Source organism: Drosophila persimilis, unplaced genomic scaffold (genome assembly GCF_003286085.1).
Source record: "Drosophila persimilis strain 14011-0111.01,24,50 unplaced genomic scaffold, DperRS2 tig00000002-arrow-pilon, whole genome shotgun sequence".
Classification (NCBI taxonomy): domain Eukaryota; kingdom Metazoa; phylum Arthropoda; class Insecta; order Diptera; family Drosophilidae; genus Drosophila; species Drosophila persimilis.
Genome location: NW_020825289.1, coordinates 2,603,034 through 2,620,606, shown reverse-complemented (window position 1 = coordinate 2,620,606; position 17,573 = coordinate 2,603,034). Strand labels below are relative to the sequence as shown.

Sequence of the window (17,573 nt, the reverse complement as noted above, 5' to 3'; positions counted from 1 at the left end):
TTTTCAACAGGGCCAAAAGCGCGAACGAGGAGAGCCACTGGGCAGACTATAAAATCAGTCTGTCACTATATAAAAAGGAAACAAGGAAAGCAAAAAGGGCCTCTTGGCAAAAATTTTGCTCGGAAATTGAGGAAACATCAGAGGCCGCAAGGCTTCGCAAGATTCTCTCAAAAACTAACCCCTCGGTGGGGTATCTTAAAAGGAATGACGGCACGTGGACTAACTCCAGTGAGGAGTCCCTGCAAATTCTACTTGACACACATTTTCCAGGGTGCACAACCATCGAGACGGCACATCTTCCAGGAGAGGGACCGGTAACCTCGATGGATCACATCCTCACAAAACGTAACATAAGCTGGGCAATAAACAGCTTCAACCCGTTCAAATCGCCAGGCCCAGACCAGGTAATCCCGGCCCAACTTCAGAAGGCCGGGGATACGGCCATAAACTGGCTACAAGGTATCTTCAGGAAGATACTGGCTGTGGGTACAATGGCTTAAGGCAAAGATAGTCTTCATTCCCAAAGCTGGGAAAGCCTCGCACTCAGCTGCAAAAGACTTTAGACCAATCAGCCTATCGTCCTTCCTCCTCAAAACCTTTGAGAGACTCGTCGGGCTGCAACTGAGGACAACTATACACCCTCAGTTGCTGTCAGGCGCACAGCATGCCTACCGGAAAGGAAAATCCACGGAAACGGCTCTTCATGAAGTGATCTCTGCGGTAGAGAAATCTCTGCATCACAAAGAGTACTCACTCATAGCATTTCTCGATATTGAGGGAGCTTTCAACAACGTTGTACCGGGTGCCATTACAGAAGCCCTGACTGACCTGGGGGTGGACCGTCACTTGCTCATTGATCAATTGCTCACATGCAGGACGGTGACATCATCGATGGGATCGTCCGCCCAGTCAAGGTATGTCAACAGAGGCACCCCGCAAGGTGGTGTCCTGTCTCCTCTTCTGTGGAACATAGCAGTCAACAAGATTCTATGGGACCTGGAGGGGGGGGGGGCTGCAAAGTCGTGGCCTATGCGGATGACGTTGCGATTATTTTCTCGGGGAAATACCCCCAAACACTGTGCGACTTAATGTCCACAAAGCTAGCGCAACTGTCGGATTGGACGGAATCGCGCGGTCTGGGAGTAAATCCCTCAAAAACGGAACTCGTATTATTCACAAATAAATACAAGGTCCCGCCCCTCAACCCTCCAATACTACAAGGATGCAGGCTCTCCTTTAGCGACAGTGCCAGTTACTTAGGGTTGGTAATTGACAAGAAGCTTAGCTGGAACCTGAATGTCAAAGACAGAGTGAAGAAGGCAATGACTGCACTCTATACATGCAAAAAAGCTATTGGGCGAAGATGGGGTATGATCCCAAGCATAGTCCAATGGATATATCAAGCTATAGTTAGACCAATACTACTCTACGGAGTTACGGTGTGGTGGCCAGCCCTATCAAAAAGGGCGATCACCAAGCAACTGGGCAAAGTCCAGCGGACTGCCGCCCTATGCATCAGCGGAGCTCTCCGCACCACCCCAAATGATGCGCTAAATGCCATCCTATGCCTACAGAGCCTTGAACTCGCAGGAAAGGAACGGGCAGAAGCAGCAGCAATACGTCTAAGAGACTCAGATCAATGGGTGACACAGTGCATAGGTCACTCAGCCATATTAAATAGCAGTACCGTCCCCTCAAAAACAGACTACCAAGTTCCAAGAGAGTATACAGACACTCCCTTCGACACAATCATCCCTCATAGAGACGAATGGCTCGAGGGACTCCCAGGCCCTGATGGGGCCATAAGCATCTTCACAGATGGATCAAAGTTGGACGACAGAGTCGGAGGGGGAATCTACTCTGAACAGCTAAACATAAGGCATTCCTTTAGACTCCCAGATCATTGCAGTGTCTTTCAAGCGGAAGTCATAGCAATCAGGGAGGCACTAGACTGCCTACAAGCGGCTGCCGTCACGGCAACCAAGCTAAACATTTATAGCGACAGCCAGGCTGCGATCAAATCGCTAAGCGCGATTTCCTCGAACTCGGCCACCGTGGCAGACTGCCGCAAATCTCTACACGAGATGGCTCAGCAATTTGCTATTAGCCTAATTTGGGTCCCGGGCCACCGGGACATCGAGGGCAACTGTATAGCGGACGAGCTGGCCAGATCTGGCACTACAATCCCCCTTCTCCAAGACAAGGAGGATATCTGTATGCCAATGGCCACCTGTAAGCTCATCATAAGGGAGCAATACAAGCGACTAAAAAACGATATGTGGCAAACAGTGCCACGATGTCGCACAACTCGGCAAACATGGCCGACCATGGACATGAAGCGCACCTCCGAGCTCCTCAAGTTAAGCAGGAAAAGGTGCAGCGTAGTCACACGTTTCTCACGGGACACTGGCTAATAGGCACCCACGCTAACAGGCTGGGGGCCCCACATAACGATTTTTGTCGCAGCTGTAGAGACGAGGAAGAGGAGGAGACAGTGGAACATCTGTTCTGCTCCTGCCCGGCTCTCAGCAGAAGAAGGCTACAACACCTGGGCTCAGCCTTTCTACACGACATCTCAGAGATGTCCAAACTATGTCCCAGAAGGATAGCGAACTTTGTGAGAGCATCTGGATGGGATAATTGCTGACAGGAAGTCTCACAACGCAGGAAGGAAATGATCCTATGCGGTATCACAACGGGCCGAAACCGGCCTAAGTGTGACGGGCTCCGAGCGAGCCCGGCAGCCGCCTCAACCTAACCTAACCTATTCTGATTGGTATGTGTCGGTATAATCTTCCGTGTTTTATGCTATAATCCGTAGCTTCGTTTGGTATCTTCTCTACTTGGTTCCATTTGTTTTGATACCAAGCGCATTCTACGATTTCTGCTATTCGGGGTTCTTCGCGTGGTAAGTGGGATAGTCCGTCCGCCACTGCGTTCAACTTGCCTTTTCGATATCGTATTTCGAATGAGAATGGTTGCAGTTCCAATGCCCATCTTGCTACTCGTCCGGATGGGTTTTCGATGGAATTTAACCATTTGAGGGCTAGGTGATCTGTAATTACAATAAATTGATAGCCTTCTAGGTACATCCTCATATTGTGTATACCAGTAGATGGCTAGGCATTCTTTTTCCGTTGCAGAGTATTTGGTTTCCTCACTTTTGAGCTTGCGGCTTGCGTAGGAAATTACATGTTCTCCGTCCGCATCTTCCTGGGTCAACACCGTTTGGAGTATGAATGTTTTTCTGCAGTCTGGGCATGCCAATATTGGTGCTTCCGTTAGACACAGCTTTAGGTCTTTGAAGCTGTTTTCTTGTGCTTCGCCCCACTCAAATTTTTGTCCCTTTTTAATAGGTCTTGTAGTGCTTTTGCTCGTTCGGTGTACGCTGGTACGAATCTGCGGTACCAAGATGCCAGGCCTAAAAAACTATGCAGTTGTTTTAGTGTAGTTTGTGCGGTGAGTTCTTTAATGGCCGCCACCTTGTCTGGGTCTGTGTGTATTCCTTCCTCGCTCACCATGTGTCTTAGGTATTTAAGTTTCTTCTGGAAAAAGTGGCATTTTTCTGCGTTAATGCGTAGGTTTGCTGTCCGTAGTCGTTCAAATACCGTTTGTAGTTTCTGCATGTGTTCAACTTTCGTCCGCCCAATTACGATTATGTCGTCTAGGTATGCCAAAGCGAATGGTTCCATGTCCGGTCCGATTACCGAGTCTAGGGCTCTTTGGAACGTAGCAGGTGCTGTTGTGGGTCCGAATGGCATGACCTTCCATTGATACAATCCCTGCCAGGGAGCTGTATAGGCTGTGTAGTGTCGGCTCTGTTTTTCCATTGGGATTTGCCAATACCCTGACTTTAAGTCGAGCGTGCTAATGTATTTAACCTCTTTAAGCAGATTTAGAATAAAGTCCATCCGTGGTATGCATCCTTCTCTGTTTTTATACCCGATACTCAAAATGAGTATTGGGGTATATATATATTCTTGATCAGCATCAATAGCCGAGTCGATTGAGCCATGTCTGTCTGTCCGTCCGTCCGTCTGTCCGTCCGTCCGTCTGTCCGTCCCCTTCAGCGCCTAGTGCTCAAAGACTATAAGAGCTAGAGCAACGATGTTTTGGATCCACACTTCTGTGATATGTCACTGCTACAAGAATATTTCAAAACTTTGCCCCGCCCACTTCCGCCCCCACAAAGGGCGAAAATCTGTGGCATCCACAATTTCGACGATACGAGAAAACTAAAAACGCAGAGTCGTAGAAGATGACTATATCTTCTAGAGTGCAAAATCTGAACCAGATCGTATAATTATTATAGCCAGAATCAAGAAAACAATTTCATTCTTTCTCGCTCTGTCTCTCTCTAACACACAGGTTTCATGGTCGGTTTTGCCAATTTCAAAATATGAGTTCAAGGATCTCAGAACCCATAAGAGCAGGAGCAACCAAATTTGGTATCCACACTCCTGTGATATCGGACCTTGACCGTTTCGTGTCAAAATTGCGCCACACCCCCTTCCGCCCCCACAAAGGACGAAAATCTGGGGCAACCACAAATCTCAGAGACTATTAAGGCTAGAGTAACCAAATTTGATATCCGCATAATCATAATCAGGTGAGCCTGCATAAATGAATATATCAGCTGGAGTCCTGTTTGTGGTATTATGTTTTGTTTTATGATTATAAGTGTAAAGAATTAATTCAAATTTCGTGAATCTATCTTCTGGGTTCTCCTCGCTAGATTTTATTCGTAATTTTTCATTTATTTCATTTATTCCATTTTTGCTGGAAGTGATCTCCATTTTGACGTTTTCCGCATTCAGCCATGCTTGCAATGCTGCGCAATTAAAAACTGAATCCTTGTCGGCTTTGATTTCAATAGGTTTGCCCATCTCGTTAAAAACTTTCATGATGGCTCTTTTTGCTTCTAACCAGTCACGACTTTTTACTTCTACAAGAGTGTCAAATTTCGAGTATACGTCAATACATGATAGGAACTGTTGGTTACCAATCATATAGAAGTCCATGACGTAGTCGCAGTCCAGTCCGTCTGAGGAGGGCGGCAACAAGACCTCAAAGACCTCCTCCAACCTGCTCACCACCGGAGACGTCTCCACCAACACGATCAAGCTGGCGCCCGGCATCGGAGGCCTGACCTTCTCCAACAGCGCCGCCTACCAGAAGCTGAAGCACCAGTCGTCGGCCAAGTCAATCAACGGTTCGTCCTCGAGTTCGGGCAACGGCATGGTCCTGAAGCGGGAAGAGGCCTCCAAGCGCGGCCTGCTGCAGCAGGGGAGCACCACACCAAAGAGCATCGCCTCGGCGGCCCATTCGCCGCACCACCAGATGCAGAGCATGGGCTCGACATCGTCCGGCTCGTCGCTGGCCTCCTCCTTGCCGCTCAGCAATGGCAGCAACAACAGCAGCGGCAGTGCTGGTCTCGTCAAGCCGCTGCAGCAGAAGGTCAAGCTGCCTGTCGTGGGCAGCGCCCTTCCCAAGCCGGCCTACTCATACTCCTGCCTCATCGCGCTGGCCCTGAAGAACTCGCGGGCCGGCTCGCTGCCCGTCTTGGAGATCTACAGTTTCCTGTGCCAGCACTTTCCCTACTTCGAGAATGCGCCGAGTGGCTGGAAGAACAGCGGCCACGAACGGCAATCAGCGTAACGGCTGCCGCTGGGCCTTGAACCCGGAGCGCATCACCAAGATGGACGAGGAGGTGCAGAAGTGGTCGCGCAAGGATCCACAGGCCATTCGCTGCGCCATGGTCTATCGGGAGCATCTGGAGTCGTTGGAGCGCGGCGAGATGAAGCACGGATCGGCCGACTCCGATGTGGAGCTCGATTCAACGTCGGAGATCGAAGAATCCTCCGATCTGGAGGAACAGGACTTCGACGGCACCCTTGTGGATGCGATGCTCGTTGAGGAGGACGAAGATGTCGTGGACGAGGATGAGGACGACGATATGCTGGGCGAGTCCGAGGCCGAGGAAGAGCTACTCGCCAGCCACCCCGCTGCCAGCCAGTCGAGCCATCACCTGCCCCTTGACCACGTCCTGCTCCGCTAGAAGGGCAGCGATTTAGACATTGAGGTGAGTTTGGAAAGGCACCTGGTCGAGAAGTCTTCGTTGCTATACGAGAAGGCCGACGAACAACTGTACGATGCCATCGACATCGAGGACGATAAGGAGGCAGTGCGCCGCGCCATAGCCAGCGGCCAAGGCACACAAATCATCGAGCTGAATCCGGCCGATCTTAATGCGAACCACAACGGCTACCACCACCAGCAGCAGAAGGTGAAGCGTGCGCGTTTGGACATCAACTATGCCATCGGTCCCGCCGGCGAGCAGCAGTATGGCCAGAAGGTGAAGGTTCAGCAGCTGGTGCAGACACAGGCGCAGCCACAGGTGTGGTTTCGAATGCCAACTTTGTATTTCTATGCTCTGTTTTGGCAATATTACAAGTAGGACATTCGTTTATGATGTTTTGGATTAGTTTTTGATAATCCGGGTAATAGTATTTTCCCCTAAACCAATTGACGGTCTCCTCTATACCTGGCTGGAGTAAGCCTTTATGATTTTTATACCCGATACTCAAAATGATTATTGGGGTATATTAGATTTGTGGTAAAAGTGGATGTGTGTAACGTCCAGAAGGAATCCTTTCCGACCCCATAAAGTATATATATTCTTGATCAGCATCAATAGCCAAGTCGATTGAGCCCTGTCTGTCTGTCCGTCTGTCCGTCCGTCCGTCCCCTTCAGCGCCTAGTGCTCAAAGACTATAAGAGCTAGAGCAACAATGTTTTGGATCCAGACTTCTGTGATATGTCACTGCTACAAGAATATTTCAAAACTTCGCTCCACCCACTTTCGCCCCCACAAAGGACGAAAATCTGTGGCATCCACATTTTTAAAGATACGATAAAACCAAAAACGCAGAATCGTAAAGGATGACTATATCTTCTAGAGTGCAAAATCTGAACCAGATCGTATAATTATTATAGCCAGAATCAAGAAAAGAATTTCATTCTTTCTCGCTCTGTCTCTCTCTAACACACACGTTTCATGGTCGGTTTTGCCAATTGCAAAATATGAGTTCAAGCATCTCAGAACCCATAAGAGCTAGAGCAACCAAATTTGGTATCCACACTCCTGTGATATCGGACCTTGACCGATTTGTGTCAAAATTTCGCCACACCCCCTTTCGCCCCCGCAAAGGACGAAAATCTGGGGCATCCACAAATCTCAGAGACTATTAACGTTAGAGTAACCAAATTTTGTATCCGCACTTCTGTTAGATCTCACTATAAAACGTATATCTCAGTATTTCGCATCACTCCCTTCCGCCCCCACAAAGGACGAAAATCTGTTGCATCCACAATATTGAAGATATGAGAAAATTAAAGACGCAGAATCATAGATAATGATCATATCTATCAGATTGCTGAATCTGGATCAGATCGGATCATTTTTGAAACCAAAAGGAACAAATCTATTTGCAGTGGATACGCAGCGCCCGACGTCACGCTCAGACTGATTTTCTGTCTCTCTCGCACGCACTCTTTGTCGTGTCGTTTAATATTAGCGGCGTCTGCCGGAGGAGAGCCATACTGACTTAGTATCGGGTATAACTGTAGAGTTGCGGTGTCCGCAGCAACTCACGTTCCCCCTCGTTTAAAATGGTTTCTTTAAATTCAGCGTAATTTTGAATATCTAGAAGTTTCGTGCTTGATTTGACAGCTTTGGTTATATTGTTAGCATTAATGATTTCTAAATAGGCTTTTTGGAATGGAGGAAAATCTATTTCGTTATGGAAATTTAATGCGTTCTTTTTGGTGCATAGATATTCCTTTATTAAATTCTTCACTAAGGTGTTAGTCATTTCTTTATACGTAATCTTGATGATTAGCTTTTGAAAGTAACGAATTGTTTCTACCTTATCTTCATTGCCTTTTATTAACTCGATTTGCCGGTTGTAATAGTTAATCGGTCTTTCCGTGATGGCAATGTGATTGAGATGGTCTTCCTGTGCGCTATGTACAGTTGCACGAACGCTATTGGAAGCTTCTCCAAGGAGATTTTCGTTAATCTTTACCCTTGATAAGGCATCCGCTACATGATTTTCTTTGCCTGGTAGATATTTTATTTTAAAGTCGAACTCATTCAGTTTTATTTTCCATCTTTGTAATTTCATATTTGGCTCCTTGAGGTTGTTTAACCAAATCAAGGGTTTGTGATCGCTTTGTATCTCGAATGTTGTACCGAACAGGTATGAACGGAAACACTTGGTTGCCCATACGATCGCCAATAATACCTTTTCGATGGCTGAATAGTTTATTTCGTGATCGTTTAGGGTTCTGCTAGCGTAGCAGATCGGTTTGTGTTCTTGTGACAAAACCGCTCCCAATGCTATATTACTTTCGACGGTTGTTACAGTGAAAATGTTGTCGAAGTCTGGGAATGCAAGGACAGGCTCTGAGGTGATGAGTACGTTTAGTCTCTCAAATGCCTCGACGTACTTTTCTTCCTTGGGGTCTATGACAGCTCCTTTCTTTAGTTTTATTTCTTGGACGTTGACATGCAATGACTGCATCTTTCAAGAGGCAATGCAGTTACTGCACCGTCAAGTGGCCCGTGTGACACCATCAGAAGGCTGTTACGCGCGGATCCCAGGCAAAACGCAGCCCTCCTCCCGCCCAACCGACCGAGGGGCGCTGCCGCATGATGCACGGTGCGTAGCCGAACCGAAAGCGAACATGCAAGAAAGATAGCTATTATACTAACATTCGAGGAAAATTAGTACTAAACTTACTAAGAAACTAAGCAGGCAATCTGTGGAGATAATTTTTTTATCCCCAATCGGCCGACTAATTATTTCGAATTAAATAAAACTCGGCGCAGAAATAAAATTACGATATGTTCTTTAATGCGTGACATCCAAATTGCAAGTGTGGCTTGTCTGCCCTTTACATTGCCGCTCCGATTGCTAAGCGCAGCTTCACTCGGCTGACGTCGGTAGGCAGACGCAAAGCGGAGATAGCGAAGAGCGAGCTGGCAGAGAGCGTTTAGCAGGGCAAGCACGCGCAAAGCTTTAACAAACAAATGAGTGACATAGACATAAGTAACAAATAAAATAAGCAGCTGAGGGCCAAGAATTAGGTGCTATTTGTCAAGCAACTAATCGGCTGGGTTCTGCTCAGAACTTTCACCCCCCGTTGGAAGGCAAAAGCTTTCAACAGATCCATCCTGAAGGGCTATTTTTCCAACGGCCCTCTTGAAGATGCTTGCTTGGGCGCAGCTGGCGGCTGCGCTGGGATGATCGTCAAATGCAGCAATCGGCGCTTCTTTACGAAGGCGCCTTGTCGTGATTACAACTTGATCATCGGGAACCTCTGTAATTGCAGAGAATGGCAGGAAATTTGGCAATGTAGAATTGTGGAAAGTTGAATTTCATTTAGTGTGGATATGTAGGTTTTTAATACATCGAAAAGTTCGCGCTGCATTTCCTGATTCTCCGATCGCAGTTTTTCCACTTGCACCTGGCACTCGAGCAGCTGCTTCCTGCATTGCTGATCTAAGTTTTGGTACTCCAGCGTTGTGGGCCGAAAATCGTCATTAGAGATGCAAGAGGAATTTTCAAAAGCGGCTAAAACTGCACGATTATTCTCCGAGCTATCAATGCTTCCTGACACTATCCAACCAAGTTTTGTCTCCTGCAATGTAGGCAATTGGTCTGATAGTCGAATCTGTCCAACGCACATTAAATCGAAGAACAAACCACAACCTATCAACAGATCGATACGTTGGGGCTTGGAGAAATTAGGATCAGCTAGTTTTAGACTATTCGGCATGGGCCAATCCTTTGCGTCTAGGCCGAAGTTGGGCTGCATTTCCGTAATTGAGTTGGTGACAATTGCAGCGAAGGAAGCTCGATAGCTTGCGTCCTGGGATTGTACAACTATATGTACAGACTTGCTCGAAGGTAGAATGGAATCTCCGATACCGGAGATGCTAACATAAGACGAGCGGTGATCCAACTGCAACTGATTAGCAAGTCTAGATGTTACAAAGTTTGCCTGTGATGCAAAATCCAAAATGGCACGACATGGATAAGTGTAACGATCTGTTACATGGACGAGGGCAGTAGGTAGCAACACGTTCTGGCTAGGCTGAGACTTCTGGATCGAGGGGGGAGGGCTAGAACATCCGCTTGCTAGAAGCACAGTCGCGGCCTCTTGCTGGATCGATTCCTCGGTCGGTGAAGAGGAAGATGAAGCACCAGTTCCCGATGGAATGTGGAGTAGCGTGTGATGTTTGGCCTGGCAATGCCTGCAAAGTTCTGACCTGCACCTCTGCAATTCATGGCCTTTGTTGAGGCAGTTCAAACACAAGCGGCTCTTCTTTGCTTCTTTTTATCGTTCAAACGCAGAGAGATTCAGGAATGCCTGACATCTAGATATGTAATGCTCGGAGGAATTGCAATGGTTACATATGGGGTTAGGATGGTCGTTACTGGAGGTGATAAGGGTGACAGGTTTGTCTTCTCCCACCTGTTGACTAGGACTTGTTGCCATGGCTGATACCAAATTCTCCAGCATCCGCCATCTTGCTTCCAAGACTGAGGCCATGCTTGACCACCGAGGCAATCCTGACGTCGGCAAGTTCTCTTCCCATTTCTCCTTGGTCTTGTGGTCCAGTTTCGTGCCTATGATGAAGATCAGCAACCTATCGGAAATCTCCTGCGGGGTCGCCAAGGTCTGAAGTGCACGCAAGTGCGAATTGATTTTGTCGCTGAGAGCGCGCAAGCCGATAGCCGAGCCATTCTCCACCCCTTGCAACCCGGAAATAGCTTTGACGTGTGCCTGAAAATGTAACAGTTTACTATCGAATCGCAACATTAGTAAATTCAACGCCTTGCCGTAATTCTACACAGAAAGCTCCAAGGAACGAATCGTATCCAGCGCAGCACCATCTAGACATCCACGAAGATATTGGATTTTTCAATGATTGGTATACGATGGTCTTTGTGCACCATTGTCGAGAACATCGAGTGGAATTCTGGCCAATCCATGTAGTTCCCACCGAATCGCGGAAGCTGCAACTCGGGCATTCGAGAACGGCCTATACTATTATAGGCGAACAACGACGAACTCCCCTCGAGAGTATGCCGAGCCGTTGAATTGGCAACATTTACCGTGCGAGCAGCCATCAACTCCCGCGACAGCCTGGACCTAACCTTGACATAAACATTCGAAGAGTCCAGTCGGGCATCATGGGCTAACTGCAGGAAATCCAGCCTTTCAAGGCTCGTTTAAGCGGCATCAAAATCCGCATTCATTCGCTCGATTTGCTCTAAGCGAGCTTGAAGTTCTGCCTCATCTAACTCGGCAAGCTCTTCCTTGGTGAGAAAGCGATCCATGGCCTTTAGTTGGCACGCGATGGACTCGGCCTTGTGCTTGTAGAAATCTACATCACTCAGGTGCTGCCATGTTGAGGTTTTAAAAGAGGCACTCAGCACGACCGAAAAAGACACCCTGTATACGTATAAACGTGGGAACCGAAAGCAAAGGGATTACAGCTAATGCCTTTATCTGTGCGGCTGTGCGAGCTGTCCGATTCCGCTTTGTACTCCGCTTGTGTGTATTAGTGAGTTCGCTGCACTGCACTGACCGAATTGTTGCGACAGAGAAATTAATAGCCAGCCATGCGTGTACCTATATATGTTTTAGCACCGAATTGTGCTTAAACACCGAAAATTTGCTAAGGCTAACGAATGTCGATCGCGAACGATTATTAATTGACACTGCAACTCAGAGATCACGTCGGGGTCACCAAATTTTATGTGGAGATAATGTTTTTTATCCCCAATCGGCCGACTAATTATTTTGAATTAAATAAAACTCGGCGCAGAAATAAAATTACGATATGTTCTTTAATGCGTGACATCCAAATTGCAAGTGTGGCTTGTCTGCCCTTTACATTGCCGCTCCGATCACTAAGCGCAGCTTCGCTCGGCTGACGTCGGTAGGCAGACGCAAAGCGGAGATAGTGAAGAGCGAGCTGGCAGAGAGCGTTTAGCAGGGCAAGCACGCGCAAAGCTTTAACAAACAAATGAGTGACATAGACATAAGTAACAAATAAAATAAGCAGCTGGGGGCCAAGAATTAGGTGCTATTTGGCAAGCAACTAATCGGCTGGGTTCTGCTCCAAACACAATCAAAATACAAATACTACTACAATTACTAATTACTAACGAGGGGGAACGTTGTGAGTTGCTGCGGACACCGCAACTGTACAGTTATACCCGATACTAAGTCAGTATGGCTCTCCTCCGGTAGACGCCGCGAATATTAAACGACACGACAAAGAGTGCGAGAGAGACAGAAAATCAGTCTGAGCGTGACGTCGGTCGCTGCGTAGCCAGTGCAAATTGATTTGTTCTCTTTGGCTATAAAATGAATATATCTGAAATGAAATGAAAATATAATGATCTGATCCAGATTCAGCAATCTGATAGTTATGGCCGTTATCTATGATTTTGCGTTTTTAGTTTTCTCGTATCTTCAAAATTGTGGATGCCACAGATTTTCGTTTTTGGGGGGGCGGAAGGGGGTGGGGCGAAATTTTGAGATATACATTTTATAGTGAGATTAGATCTCAGTGATGTGCGGATACCAAATTTGGTTACTCTAGCCTTAATAGTCTCTGAGATCTATGAATATCGCCAGATTTCCATCCTTTGCGGGGGCGGAAGAGGGTGTGGCGAAATTTTGAAACAAACTCGTCACGGTCCGATATATTAGGAATGTGGAAACCAAATTTGGTTGCTCTAGCTTTTACAGTCTCTGAGATCTAGGCGCTAATGTTTTGCTCTAAGCAAAGCCGCCTATGCTACGTGTGTGTTAGATAGACAGACAGGGCGAGAAAAAATGAAATTGTTTTTTTGATGCTGGCTATAATAAGATCCAATTCAGCTTCTGCAGTCTCAAAAATATGGTCATTCTCTACGATTCTGCGTTTTTGGTTTTCTCATATCTTGAAAATTGTGGATGCCACAGATTTTCGTCCTTTGTGGGGGCGGAAGTGGGCGGGGCGAAGTTTTGAAATATTTTTGTAGCAGTGACATATCACAGAAATCAGGATCCAAAACATCGTTGCTCTAGCTCCTATAGTCTTTGAGCACTAGGCGCTAATAGAGACGGACAGACGGACAGACGGACGGACGGACATACAGACAGGGCTCAGTCGACTCGGCTTTTGATGCTGATCAAGAATATATATACTTTATATATATACTTTATACACACATCCACTTTAACCACAAATCTAATATACCCCAATACTCATTTTGAGTATCGGGTATAAAAAGGTGTGTAAGGATTAGTAATTTAATAATAGGAAGAGAATTTGTGGTGGATATAATATGGTAGAGGGAATTATAATACGAGCATAAGACCCTAAACGGTTCATGCAAGGAATAATTCGATCTACAAAGTGGAAGGAACAACGGTATAAAATTTCTAGTCAGTCTAATAGGAATCGTGAAGTTTATGCGGCTCAACAGATCAGGACTGTCTATGTCACCCCTGAACAAGTTGTGCATAAATATCACACCAAGAATTTTTCTACGGTTAACTAAGGATAGGAGGTTTACTAATAGTAGTCTGCTAGAGTAAGATGGGAGTCTTACACCCGCATCCCAGTTAAGGCCCCGCAGAGCAAAGAGTAAAAAGTTTTTCTGTACTAATTCTATACGGTCCTGGTGTACTTTGTACTGAGGGCACCATACACAGGAGCCGTATTCTAAGATCGGACGAACAAGCGAGGTATAGAGAGTCTTTGTTATATAGGGGTCGTCAAATTCCTTTGACCACCTCTTTATAAACCCTTTATAATCTACCATGGAAGAAATGTGTTCGGAAAACTTTACCTTGGGGTCTAACATAACACCCAGATCATCCACCAGGGTAATTCTCTCAAGAGAACCACCAAATAGGGTGAAGAGAGCCAAAAAAGGGCTAGAACGATGAAATGTCATAACTTTGCATTTCGAGGCATTAAGTTGTAACAAGTTTGCACAACACCATGACTGAAAGCTATTGAGATCGGATTACAAGCGAGAATGAAATGAAATATCCTTGTACTGGACTCGAGAGTATGTTAATACTGAAGGCAAGTCATTAATAAAGATTGTGAAGAGTAAGGGGCCTAGATGGCTGCTGATGATCTGCTTCTTATAGGTTTTTTTGGCGCAGACCACAGCGTATTCCATTTTTATTATTTATATATTTGCACATAAAAATTTTCGAAAAGAAGAAAATTTCCAAAACAAATTGGTATCAGACCAATGTGCCAGACAACGCTCAAAGTGGAATTGGTAACAAATGAGAGCAGAGTGGAGAGCGGTAGCGAGCGGTACTGAGTAGAGAGCGCTATTGCTCAGAAAATTTAAAGAGAGAGAGTGTCAAGCTATTAAGCGTTTTTAATAACTGTTGCAATTTGAAGTTAATGAAAGTCGAGAGGCTGTTTATAATTCACAATTTATTTGCATATGTAAACCAACTTATCGCGTATGTACATATGGGGATGATTGGGCGAACGATTGATGCGAGGATGATAATCTAATAGCTGCGACGATTAGCTCAAGACTGCCCATACAAGGGCTGACGGGCCAAATTGCCGGACCCTATGCAGCAAGCTTAGACGCGAGCGAGAGCGTATGATAGCCCGAGAGCGTTAGAGCTGCTCGGGGACGCTGTTAAGCCGAGTCAGAGAGATTGCGACATAAGGAGACGAAAGAATTGCGCTGCATGCGCATATGCGGTAGCAAATGATCTTTGCAGTGGGGGCATTGGAAACGACAACACCAAAATGCATTTCCTTTGGGCCGCACCACTGGCAATAATTTAAAATATTTAAGCTGCTTGACCCGACATACTCCCCCCGTTGGAAGCCTGACTTTCAACAGCATCTTTAAGGGGCAGCAGGCACAGCTTTTTGACGGCGCGCTTGGTGATTCCAGATGACGTCTTCAGCACAGCAACTCGGGAAACGCCATCTCGTCCAGGCAAATGCTCGACCACTCTCGACAGTGGCCACTTCATGGGAGGAAGATTCTCATCCTTGACAAGAACCAAATCTGCGACTGCTAAACTAGGCTTCGCAGTGCGCCACTTTGAGCGCTGCTGAAGTGACGTTATGTACTCCTACTTCCACCGGTACCAAAAGAGCTGCTGCAGGTACGAAACGCGCTGCCAGCCGTCCAGGCGATCGAAGTTTAGCTGCGTGACGTCAGGCTCAGCGAACGAAGCAGGAGGGCCACCATTCAAAAAATGCGCTGGAGTTAGAACATCTAGATCGGCAGGGCTCTCTGAAATCGAAACTAAAGGTCTTGAATTAATCACTGCCGTGATGGGGCCAACAGCGTCCGCAGCTCGTCAAATCCAAGAACCGAGTTGCCTATCGCACGGTAGAAGTGGTACTTGGCCGTCTTCACTGCAGCCTCCCATAGACCACCAAAATGAGGGGAGCGCGGAGGAATGAAATGCCAGTGTATAGCCTCGACCAAGCAAAAATCCAGCAGCGCCTTCTGATGGTCATCGCTGAGGACCAGGCGCTTTAATTCCATCAGCTCATTCTTAGCGCCGACAAAATTGGTTGCGTTGTCTGACCAATTTTGCCGCGGCTTTCGTCTGGTACATATGAAGCGCTTTAGTTCATGTAGAAAAGCAACTGTGGATAAGTCCTTTATAAGCTCCAGATGAACAGCATTGGTAGCGAAACAAATGAAGACGCAGACGTAGGACTTGATTGGAGCCTTGTTGCGTGCCTCCGGCTTGTAGAAAAACGGCCCACAGAAGTCCACGCCTGTGATCTCAAAGGCATGAGAACCATCGAGCCGCTCCTTTGGAAGATCCGACATAATATGCTCCAATACCCTGGGCTTCAGTCGAAAGCATCTTACGCACTTGCTTACTGCCTTGTTTACCGTCTTCCTCCCCCCAATAGGCCAATATTGGGATCGAATTAGTCCAAGCAAAGCTCGAGGACCAGCGTGCAGATTCCGCTCATGAGAATGGGAGATTATTGCAAGAGTCAGTGGATGGCTGCTGGGCAAGATGATTGGATGACGGCCATCAAAATCCAACGAAGAGTTTTTCAGTCGACTATCTACCCTGGGAAGTCCAAACTGATCCATGAATGGCGATAACGATGCGATTGAGCTCGATGAGGAGACTGCTCCACTTGCCCGCAGTGACTTCATGTCCTCCCATAGCTGAGTACGCTGGACTAGTCGTAGCAATACCTGGGTTCCATGTTCAATGTCTGAGACAGTGAGTCCGGGGCGCCGAATTCGGTTGCAAAACTTGTGAATGTATCCGAAAACGCGTTGCAAAATTCGTATACTTGGAATCAGCAATAATGTCCATGTAGGGCGATTAGACCAGAAGAGCCTTCCGACGAAGTTCAAGGGCTGGCTTATCAGGTAGCACAGTGGGTGGCCAGTCATCTGCGGAGCCGCAAAGAAATGGAGGACCATGAGCCCAAAGAGGTGACTCATTCAGCTCAGTCGGATGAGCCCCTCGAGACAGAATGTCGGCTGGGTATAAAGCTGTGGGAACATAGCGCCATTCCATTTTTTCGGTCATTTCCTGAATCGTTGACACTCTATTTGCAACAAAAATATTAAATCTTGACGGCTCGTCCCGAATCCAAGAGAGCGCAACAGCAGAATCACACCAACAGTAACACCTTCCCTTGAAGACATTCATTCCAGCTATCTTAGATATGAGCCTAGCCAGCAACTCCGCTTCACAAAGCTCCAACTTTGGTACTGTAAGTGTCTTCAAAGGAGCCACACGAGATTTGGCACAGAGTAAGTGACTGCTGGAATGCTGACCCTTGGACACGACATAAATGCATGCACCATAAGCCGATGCTGGCATCGCAAAATCCGTGAATTTCCAGCGTAGAGTCTGGAAGGAGTACAAGCCGAGGAAATTCAAGTCGACGAATCTGACCAAAACTGGTGCATATTTCCTGCCACTCGGTGTTCAGTGCGACTGGAAGGCTTACATCCCAGTACAACTTCCCTTGGCACAAACGCTGGAGAAAGATTTTGGATTTAGTAATTACGGGACCAGCTAGTCCGAGAGGATCGTAGAACCGCGCTATGGATGACAAAACAGAGCGCCTGCAGGAATTCAAAGAAGATTGAAGGGCAGAGAACGAAAATAATAGTAGATCAGAAACCGGATCCCACGTAAGTCCTACAGTTTTAGTCACATGGCTGCCATCGTCGAACTTCAAAAATGTTTCCTTGTCCTCTTCCGGAACTCCATCCAGCACAGCAGGGACGTTAAAACACCATTTCCTCAATCTGAACTGACCTCTAGCCAAAATTCCAGTAGTTTGCTCCCGAATTCGGATAGCCTCCTCCTCCGAGCTGGCTCCAGATATCAAGTCATCCCTTAGAAGTCACGGCGAAGGATTTCCGCTCCAACTGGAAACGCCATCTGCATCGCTCGCACAGATAGATAGGAGGCAGGCTTCGTCCCATAAGTAACGGTGTCCAATTGAA

The 17,573-nt window shown here is 46.9% G+C and overlaps 1 protein-coding gene across 1 annotated transcript in view; it reads left to right on the top strand.

Annotated features, from left to right (window-relative positions):
• LOC113565246 (forkhead box protein N2-like) overlaps positions 1 to 17,573 on the top strand; it is an 80,278-nt gene that overhangs the window by 54,523 nt on the left and 8,182 nt on the right. The window contains 3 exon segments of the mRNA XM_026986991.1: positions 5,029 to 5,633; positions 5,635 to 6,082; positions 6,131 to 6,397. Of these exon segments, the coding sequence (XP_026842792.1) occupies positions 5,029 to 5,633; positions 5,635 to 6,082; positions 6,131 to 6,397 (1,320 nt within the window).